We start from the raw sequence: 10,458 nt of genomic DNA on the forward strand, positions 1-10,458 counted from the left end.
ATGATAATAAAAATATAATTCATGAGTACCTATTCGAATCCTACTTGAATTTGATAAGAAAAACTCTATTTTAACCAAGGTTGGATTTAAGTTTTTTTTACGACATTTTTAGGGAAGGGGACGGGTATGTTACTCATTGTTGAGCCCCACCCCCTTACCTACTCCACTACATCACATCTTTATAATTATTAATAATGTGCTTATATATTTATATATAATCCTATTATTATATATATTGTATTATATATATTGTATGTAATTGTTAATTATGTAACTATTTCATTTTTATTTTTTATAATTATTAAAATACAAAATAATTATTTTAATAGTTAAATAAATAATATTATAATTTAATACTAATTATAACAAAATTAAAAATTATACTAAAAATAAAATTTAATTCTTAAATATGTTTACGTTATTTATTTTTTATTAAATTATATATATTGATTGAATTAAAATATAATTAATAACTTAATTTATGATTTATTTAAAGTATATAAATAAATATTATTTTCTTAAAATGTGAGACGAGTTTCTCATAAGTTTTCTTGAACACAACAAAACCGGATAGAGATGGGATTAAGTTTCATTTTTTTTTACCTCCGCACTTTATAAATCTAAATCCAACTCTGCCTTTGTGAGAAAGAGATAGAAAAATCAAACCCGTTGTCATCCCTAAAAGAAAGAGGTTCAAGAGAATGATTTATAATTACCTTAATTAACTACTATATTTATATGATTTTATGAATTAAAATTTTCTCTTAAAATTTCTTGCTCAAACGTATAAGAATTTCCTCCAAGACTTCTTTACTTTTATTAATATAGCCACTTTATTTATATAATTTTATGGATTAAAAAATAGATAACAAATTTCTGTCGGATTTTGTTGCTCAAATGCATAAGAATTCTCTCCAACACTTCTCTATTTTTATTAATATAAAGATATATATATATATATATATATATATATATATATATATCAATTATTTAAAGAATATTATGGCATTTGTTAAATATTTACCACATGAATATATTATTTAATTATTTTATAATTTAACTTGATAATTTTTTTGAAAATTAATTAAATATATTGGAAATAAATTAATATATCCAATTTATACATTTAGTAAATTGAAAAGCAATTTTTTTTGCATCATCATTATTTTTAACGTAAGAAAAATATTCTATTAAATTCTTAAACTATGTTTTAACTGCTTGATTATGAATTTAATAATAATATATAAGTAAATATAATTATCAATTTTCGTTAAATAAAAATAGTCCAGATTAAGTTTTAGGTGAATAATGTGATGAGAAGAAAGAAAGAGATAAATTTGAAAAAGTACTTAAATTATAAATAAGATATAATAAATAATGTACATGAAAAGTTTAAAATATTAATAATAAATTAAGATTAAATTGTAATTTTTATCTAATTCTCAATTTTTCAAACTTTTAATTATTTATTTCATTTTTTACATTTTAATTAATTAAACTATTGTTGGATGGTTTCTTAAATGAATATGTTAGATTTAAAGTTTAATTGGACTAGAATAAAATAAAAAAAGTAAAATATATGCAAAAGTGAGATTAGGACCAAAATTATAAATTTTTTAAAATGTGTCAACTAAAATTTCAAGAAAAACTTGTAAAAATCTCAAGAAAAGAATATATGAGTCAGATTGCATATCAGAATTTTAAAAAATACTAAAATTACAATTTAACCTAAACTAAACAAGAACATCCACCTGAAACTTATAATCCAACTTTAACTATTACATATATTGAACATAAATTAATTTAGTTATTAAATTATTAGTTTTTTCAACCTAAAGATCAAACTCACACCCTTTTTCCTCTTCCTTTTTTCTTAATTATTCAATCCACCCTATATATCCTAACATAAATCTATTTAATTTAATGAGTGTACAATTCCGAAATAATTGTATAATCTCTATCTAAAAAAAAGTGTATAATTCTCAACTATACTTTAATGAGTGCTCATTAAAATCTACATATCTACATGACAAAAGTAAAAATCCACATGAAAAAAATAATTTTTTTTATATACTCCCTATAGTATATACTTCAGAAGCTACTAGTACACTTTCTAAATCTATTTAATTTGTAACTTTCTAAAAAAAAATTATAGTTATCCTTTTTTATGCGTGAAAATTGAAAATCGCGTATAAAAATGCTTCCCTTATTAAAAGATATGCAAAAAAAAAAAAAAAAGCTGTAACTAGACGAAACAAGTATTCTTGATACTGATTATTGGAAAATAATGCAAGACTATACTAGCAAGATAACAAGATTAAAACGGTGACACTGCAAAAAGTCAACCCATTGCTTTGTTTCCTTGTTACATTCTCAATCTAGAACATTTTAAATATTATCACAAAGGGTAAAACCAAATTATTTTTATTACAATTTTATAGTTGAGATCATAATTCTTAACTATATAAATTACACATCCCAAGCCTGTAATTTTTCTTTTCTTTTTTCAATATTACCCCGAAACAAAAAATAAATTTTACAGCACAAACATATTGACAAGACATAAAAAGTAAGAGTATGGTAGGATATCATAATCATATACAAGAAGCTACTGAAAAGCTTCATAAAATCCAACTCCCACACACATAATAGATTCATACATACATGTATTCATACAAAAGGATTCTTATAGTATTAAACAATTATTGCATTTCACACTACTTTCAATCAAGTAATTTGTCAAATTCTTCATCTCATACTCATCACAGGCCTCAGAGTCACACTTGAAGATGGCAGAGATGGTGGTCGCACTATGGGAACACGTCTCACTACTGAAAATGCTTCATTAAGACGAGCAACACGACCCATGAGCTGAGACACCTTCTGAAAAAATTGTTTTGGGAGTGCCACAAGATTGATAATGTCACGAGATTTGTCAAAGAAAGCAAGAAGATAGATAAACATCAACAAAACCATCATATGCATGACACAAGTGAAGTGGATATGGATGCATGACCAATCCTCAACAACATGAAATCATAACATTTGAAGATAAAAAAAAAACTATAAATATATAGTGAGTCACAGTTCAAAATATCACCACTCATAAATTTTTCAAATAAATACTGCCCTTCATTTTATTTTTTCTACCAATCATTTTAATAAATCCACATGCATGCAGAAACACAAATTGAAGCCAAGCATTTGAATTTATGATCTCTACGAGTTTTTCTTAACTGATGCACTGCAGTGAAACAAGTACAAATTACTCCACACACTAAACATGGTCTGCATACTTAAAGAGCAAAAGACAAAGAATTTACCCTCGATATGCAGGGCAGAAGTCAAAAAGAATTTATCCAAGTCAAATATCAAGCATATATAGGGTATTCAAACATATTCTCATTTGCCTTAGCTTAGTTCTCGAGTTTGTAGTTTGTAACAACCCGATCGAATCACACGAGAATGAGAGAGATCTAAAAGCTGTGTAAGTATGAGAATGTATAACTAAGGATGACTTAAAGGACTTAATTAATATTACATATACCAACAAGATGCATCTACTTTTTGATAGCGCATCACTTAAAAACTCCATAGTTAAACATGTTTGGCTTGTAGTAGTTATGGGATGAATGACCTTTTGGAAAGTTTTTCAGAAAGCGTGTGAATGAGGATAAAACACTCTGAAAAATCTCATTGATTTTGAAAAGAGTCGAAGCAAATTGTCGAGATCTCAAAAAGGGTTACCTATGAAGGGTTCTGGCCAACAAGAAGTTGAATGAAATATCACCGCGTGAAGTGTCGTAGTGTGAGAACAGCCGAGAAGTCGACAATCAGGGACATTACATGATTCACTAACAATCTTTTGATTTACTAAAACAAGTAAATCATTTAGACTTCATTGTTATTGCACCAGAAAGGAGACATACAAAAAGGGTAATATAAAAAGCAATGGCAAAGCTAGATAGAATATCAAGCTAATAAATTCGTGTGTTTTCCATTAATTAGTGCAGAATTATTTGGTGTGCGACTGTGTATATCTCAAAGTACATGTTTACATGAATACATAATGTATCCTTTAATATTATATAGCAACCACCAACAAATGAAGTATTTATTTGATAAGAATTAGCATTAGAGACAAAAGTGCAAGGTTGAGGACAAAGAAACACCCTTAAATATGCTTCCAAAGAAAAAACCTTTAAATATGAGATCGGTCTGCCTCTCCAACTAAATGGCACCAAATGACAACACAAACCACACTGGAACACTAAACTCCATCACCCTTTCGTTTCTAGTCTTTACCAAAAACCTTTATGAAGAACCATCCAAAACTGCTCCATAGGTGCAAGTAAGGACTAGCACAACAGAAGATTAAACACACCCTTGACACAACAGCAGATTAAACACACCCTTTTCATATCTCTGAAAATCTTAATCTAATCAAGTTCCAATCCACAAAATTCAGCAGTTACCGCAGGAAATTCTTGCATAATACATAATCCAATCACTATGTTGTCTTTGCCCGATGTAAAACTCAATATTCAAAACATAGACCAGAGTCTAGAGTTTCCAATTCATTTTCTTACGGATACTGGTAGCCTTTTGTTATATTGATAATGAAAACCCGCAAGCAACTATTGAGTAAACATACAATTGATTCCCAAAAAGATGTTACTTGTGTTGCATTTGTCCTCTAGAGTCTCTGCATATACAGGACAATCCCTGAAGTTGCCAATTCACGTACAGACAAAACCTTTGAGGAATCAAAGCAACCCTGTCCAGTAACATCTTCAGGAATCAAATTATATATTTACTCATGACCATTCGACAAAAGAACCGTTAACTTTAAGGCAGGTTAAGCTACCTCAGACACTCCCATCCAATTTATAACAGCATACTAAGGCATTGTTTAGGAAAGATTAACACTTAGATTTAAAGAAACAATTACTTATCCTTCAAAAACTCTAAAAAAAACCGTAAAAACAAGCAATTACCTCTTCAGAATAAGCCAAACCAAACACACACTAAACAATTTTCCAAAAATAATCACTTATTTTTCTTTGGTTCATGACAGGTATCCTCTTTCGGAAGCAATTTTGTTTACGACACTATCAGACATTAAATATGAACACCTCTCTTAACAAGATTTGAACCGTGCTGAGGGACCAACTACTAGAGGTGGCAAAATGGGTTGGACTAGTCAAGCCACCCCAAACCCACCTAATAAAATGTAAGGCTAAATTTTGAGCTTGAACTAAACACGGGTCTTTTTAGTTTGCTTCGATTAGCCTAGAAAAGTCCGAAAAAAATCAGGCTTTCATTCATGATGCTTGAGCTTCATTTTAGAATCCCAATTGAATTCAGGATTTTTGGCTGACTAGACTACTCTTATGCTAGACTGATTTAAGCTCCATTGGTTAGATAAGCAGTTATATTAGCAAACATGCACGTTTTCTGAAATGCTTATTATTATTTCTTGAAAATAATTTGATTGAATGACGTGGGTAGACATAATAAGAAGTAAGGGGGAGAAAGGACCTTATCATCGAGAGCGAGGTTGAGCTTCAAAGTTTGAGTCTTGCGCTTCATTCTGTACAACCTCCGTCCCAGGAAGAAGAGTCCCAGAAAAGCAGCGGCGGCAGCGACAGAGAGAGACCAAACAGGGAGAGGCAGAGGCAGAGGGTTCACCCAATACCTCAACACCTCAAAAGGAACCTTCCACCACACCAATCTCTTCTCCTTCTCCTCTTCCTCCTCCTCCTCCTCCTCCTCCCCCTCATCCTCCTCATCATCATCTTTCTCTTCCACTTCTTCCATTTTTTTCTGTTCCTCTTCTTGTTCCACCACAGCCTCGGCCTCGGCCTCGGCCATCGCCACCACGGGGGCGTTGGTGGCGGTGGTGTCGGAATCGGAATCCCCGTTCCAGGGTGCGAGGGTGGAATTTGGGAATATCTGATTGGCAACATAGGAATCGTCGAAGTTGCGATCGACCTCGGAGGAGGAATTGGAATTGGAATTGGAACTGCAACTGGAATTGGGATTAAGGGAGAAGTGATCGGGGAGGATAGAGTCGAGTGGGGGCCCACCGAACACGATTGAATCGTCGTCGTTTGGGTGGAGCAGTTCCCAGTCTTCCACTTCGAGTTCGCGTTTTGCGTCCATGGTTGTTGGATTAGATTCCATAGTATTCCAGCAACCAAACCAAGAAGAGAAAGAAAAGAAAAGAAAAGAATCTGTAGAAGTGTTGATGTTGTAGTATTAACAAAACCAGCCTAACCCTAAGTCTTGCCAACTAAATAGTAAATACTACTACCACAGCAGGCCACAGGGATACGGATATCATTCAGACGCAATCTACTAGTGTTTATTAATTAATAACCGTCAGCCACACTACCCATCACTATACTCAGTTATGATTGGTGAAAAATATTACTTTTTGAATCATCTATTTAATGTGAAGATTAATCCGTTAAATAAATGTCAGTATTTTAAAAGATTAATTGTTACTTTTTGATTGAAAAATACTTTGATTGGTTTTTTTTAAAAAAAAAAAGTCAGTCACACTACCCGCCAGGGATTCACTATTCAATTTCTCTTACATCTGAAATCGGGTACATTTTGCCTCTTCCTACACTTTTACTTAAAAAAATTATTCATTACAAAATTACTAATAATCAAGACAATACTCATTTTTGGTGTAGACAATTTTCTAACTTCATGCTACTTTTAAAAAATGCACTGCAATAATAACAAGCAGTTAGTTGTTTGGGTATATTAAATTTTAAAAGTTTTATTATGATGTTTTATGTTTTTTAAATATATTATTTTAGTCATTTTTTTAATTTTTTTGTTAAAAATGTTAGTGTTTGGTTAACTTTTAAAATGATTTAATGTCACTTTTGGTCCATTTTGTTTCATAATTGTTTTGCTTTGGTACATTATATTTTAAAAATTTCATTCTAGCCTTTTATGTTTTCAAAATGTTTCCTTTTTAATTTTTTGCTAGAAATGTTAGTATACGTCAGTATTTAAATTTTAAAATAGTTAAGTTAATATAATGGTGACTAAAAATCATCACTATTTTTTTATATTTAACAAATTAAAAATCACTAAGTAAATGAAGAAAAAATGAATTTGAAACCACAAACAACAATTTTCACTCTCATATTATTATTATTATTATTATTATTATTATTATTATTATTATTGTTATTATTTAATCATATATAATAATAATAATTTCATGCACCAATTATTTTCAATCACAATGGGTAAAGGTCACTTCTCTTTTTGTTGCTTTGTCTCTCGCCGTCAGTCGAAAAAGACCGTTGTCTCACCCTCACTTTCGTCTTCGATGCATCCACTTTATGCGCCCGGAATTGTTGTCTCACCTAATGACAACCAACTGTCTCATTGTCGTCGGCAACAATAGTGTGTTGGTGAAGGGAAAGAAGAAGACCGACAATGCCGATTGTGAATAAGGTTTGACAAGTCGGGCTAGTCATAATCCTCTTCCAATGAGTCACAAAATTTGACCCCTCTTTGTGCTACTCGTCTTCACCCAATCCGATTGTAGATGTCGGATGAAAAATCTTCTACTTGCCCGGAGGTCTTGCTCACAGACCTCACAAATAATACATTGTGATTTCTTCATTTAGATCTAGGTTAATTGGTGAGTTAGGGTTATGTTTTTGTCTTTCGTTGAAGATAACTCTTGCTCCGATCTAGGTTAATTGGTTTTACAGTGAGGAGTATAAGTAAGTATTTTTGGTAGTTCTAATGAGATTATGTGTTGACGTTGTTCGATTTGTATGGTACTTTATTTTTTTACTTTTTTAGATCTAGAAGAGGTTGGAGGAGATGATTATTTTTTTAGTTGTTTATTTTTTAAAAATAAAATAAAGATAGTAGCACTTTTTAGTGGTCACTATGTAAAGTTAATTATTTTAAAAGACTTAATGTCACTTTTGATCCATTATGTTTCGTAATTATTTCATTTTGATACATTAAGTTTTAAAAGTCTCATTTTGGTCTTTATGTTTTTAAAATGTATTATTTTGATCCTTTTTTAAGATTTAAAAGTTAACAAAATACTAATGTTTCTAACAGAAAATTAAGAAAAAAAGAGACCAACATGATAAACATAAAAAATCAGTATGAAACTTTTAAAACTTAATATACAAAAATAAAATAACGCTAAAACATAATGAACCAAAATTTATATTAAGTCTTTCTTTATCCATTAGAATCAAAAACAAATATTACGTGATTTATAATAATTCACAAATTTTATTCAATCAAGCTAAACTCTTTCAATAACAAATAACTTTTCAATGGTAGTTGTTTACAACTACATTTGACTAAAAAAATAAAAAAAAAATTAAAAGAACTCAGAGGAAAACAGAAGCTTATAAACTCATAATTTTATCGAAATCCTAATTATATTAATTAAAATAATAATTATTATTTTTACATCAATTTTATAGTGTCATGACAGCAATAATAACCGGCTGACATTGGATGTAGATTTTTTTATATATATAGTTTCCCCTTAATTGATTTTCTGTTTTTTTCCCTTGCTTGCTAATGTTCAACCACCGTATCTTATCGTTAACTTTGTTCTTATTTGTTGGCCGTTAGGTCATTTATTTAATAAAATAAAATAGATTTTTTTGCTTACATTAATAAAACAAAATAGGAAACAATAAAAGGCGAAAGTGAATTTAAAAATAATTTAATATATACAGATTAACTAAACAATTCATACAAGAGTCAAATTGGAAATAAATAATATAAGTGACGACAAGAAATGTATTTGATCTTTAAATCTTTATTATTAAAAAGCTAGCAAAAAAAAAATGCGACTCTTGGCAAGAAGTGGATGTTATCGCTTATAATTCTTAACCATAAATGACAACCCAAATTTATTGTCATTTATTACTTAGAGTATCGAATGCCTTTGTTCTCACTAGACTCTTCGTATCATTCATTTATGTTAGGCTTAAATAAAAATTAGTTTTTGTAAAAAAAAAACTTAAATTTAAAATATATTTTTCATTATTAGAAATGTCCGCCTTTTGATACCACAGTTTTTTTTTTGATAATTTCTATAAAATTGAAATATATCATCATTTAGATCGTTTGATTTGACACTAAAAATTTGGGTTGATTGACCCTAACTCCAAACTGCTATATTAAATAAATTATTTTAAAATTAAAAACATTAAGAAAATATAAAAAAAATAGGAAAATGAAACTTTAAAAGACATAAAAGATTAAAAAAATAAAAATTAATGTATTAAATAAAAAATATTAAAACATAATATATCAAAAATGATATTTTACCAAAAAAATTATAACAACACTAAAAATATGCAAAAAAAAACTAAAGAGATAAAAACAAACATTTCTAATTTGAAAGATTTCTCATTTTTTTTTGTCATTATTTCCGATCATTTTGTATCACATTCTTCTCCTCGTCAATGTAATTGACACAAAGAACTTGAGAAATTTTTGCCACATCAAATGACCTAACGAGGAGACAGATTCTTAACGTGGAGAATAAAACCCCAAGCTTATCGTCATTTGCAATAGTTAGAGAAGAAAACGAGGATGTTTGTTCAATCAATACATAAGTGTGGTTGAGAGATCCAATTGTTCAATTAGTCGTTGAAGTCATCATTAGAGTCGAGTTACTGGAGGTGCTTGGCGATGATGACATAGTGGATCTCAGTAGGGCTGTGCAAAAACCTGTTCATAAAAAAATCGAACCAAACTGATTTTCGAACTGGTTTAACCAGTTTGGTTTTTAACCTAAATCTGCGAACTAGTTTTCAAACTGGTTTGAAACCGAACTAGTTTTAGAAAACCAATTTTGAATTGGTTCTAAACCAAAGTTTATAACTGTTTTCCAAGCCGAACCGATTCTGAACTGGTTTCAAACTAGTTTAAAACTGTTTTAAGAGTCGAACTGGTTTTGAATTGGTTTTCAAATTATTTTTTTGAATTAGGAAGATAATTTTGCCCAGAAAAATACAAATTAACCAAAATGACAAGATGATTATTTATAATGAACAATGGAAGGGGGGGGGGGGATGAAGGAAGGTACATGCAATCAAAAGTGCCATTTTCAGTGGTCCTAGATATGCCATAACTTGTCCTTTGAAATTTTAACCCATTTTTTATCCTGACTCATGAACTGAATTCAAGAGTTAGGATGTGGAGTTAGTTTATCTGCACTTCATGCATAACTTTTTAGTTACAATTTCGACAAAACCAACTACAATGCAACTACTGAATGCATCAGGGAAGTAACATACGAGATTGCAAAATTTGTATAGTTTCCAGTGCTATCAGGTATGATGCTAGTCAAATTATTGCCTCTCACATCACTAAAAATTCAGGTTAAATAGAAAAAATAGCAAATTTAATAAACCAAGGAAGATTAAAAGGATA

At 29.8% G+C, this 10,458-nt stretch overlaps 1 protein-coding gene across 2 annotated transcripts; it reads right to left on the bottom strand.

Moving 5' to 3' along the window:
* Positions 1-2,552: 2,552 nt before the first annotated feature.
* On the bottom strand, positions 2,553-6,344 carry LOC114409329 (nucleolin-like). Of its 2 annotated transcripts, XM_028372747.1 has the most exons (3): positions 5,542-6,341; positions 3,748-3,862; positions 2,553-2,883 (listed from the first exon to the last, which is right to left on the bottom strand). In XM_028372747.1, exons 1-3 carry the CDS (start codon positions 6,184-6,186, stop codon positions 2,846-2,848), a joined length of 798 nt encoding a protein of 265 aa, XP_028228548.1. In that variant the 5' UTR covers positions 6,187-6,341; the 3' UTR covers positions 2,553-2,845. The 2 variants fall into 2 exon arrangements, with proteins under 2 accessions (XP_028228548.1, XP_028228549.1); XM_028372748.1 differs by lacking the exon at positions 3,748-3,862 and having other exon boundaries at positions 5,542-6,344.
* Between the last annotated feature and the right edge of the window lie 4,114 nt (positions 6,345-10,458).

The sequence above is a fragment of the Glycine soja genome, chromosome 4 (genome assembly GCF_004193775.1).
Source record: "Glycine soja cultivar W05 chromosome 4, ASM419377v2, whole genome shotgun sequence".
Lineage (NCBI taxonomy): Eukaryota > Viridiplantae > Streptophyta > Magnoliopsida > Fabales > Fabaceae > Glycine > Glycine soja.

Bases quoted from the DNA above. Each gene is read 5' to 3' on its own strand.
- LOC114409329 (XM_028372747.1), bottom strand. From the start codon at position 6,186: ATGGAATCTAATCCAACAACCATGGACGCAAAACGCGAACTCGAAGTG. The intron at 3,863-5,541 runs GTCCTTTCTCCC...GTAAATCAAAAG, and splicing joins ACCTCGCTCTCGATGATAAG to ATTGTTAGTGAATCATGTAA. The intron at 2,884-3,747 runs GTAACCCTTTTT...CAATTTTTTCAG, and splicing joins TTGGCCAGAACCCTTCATAG to AAGGTGTCTCAGCTCATGGG.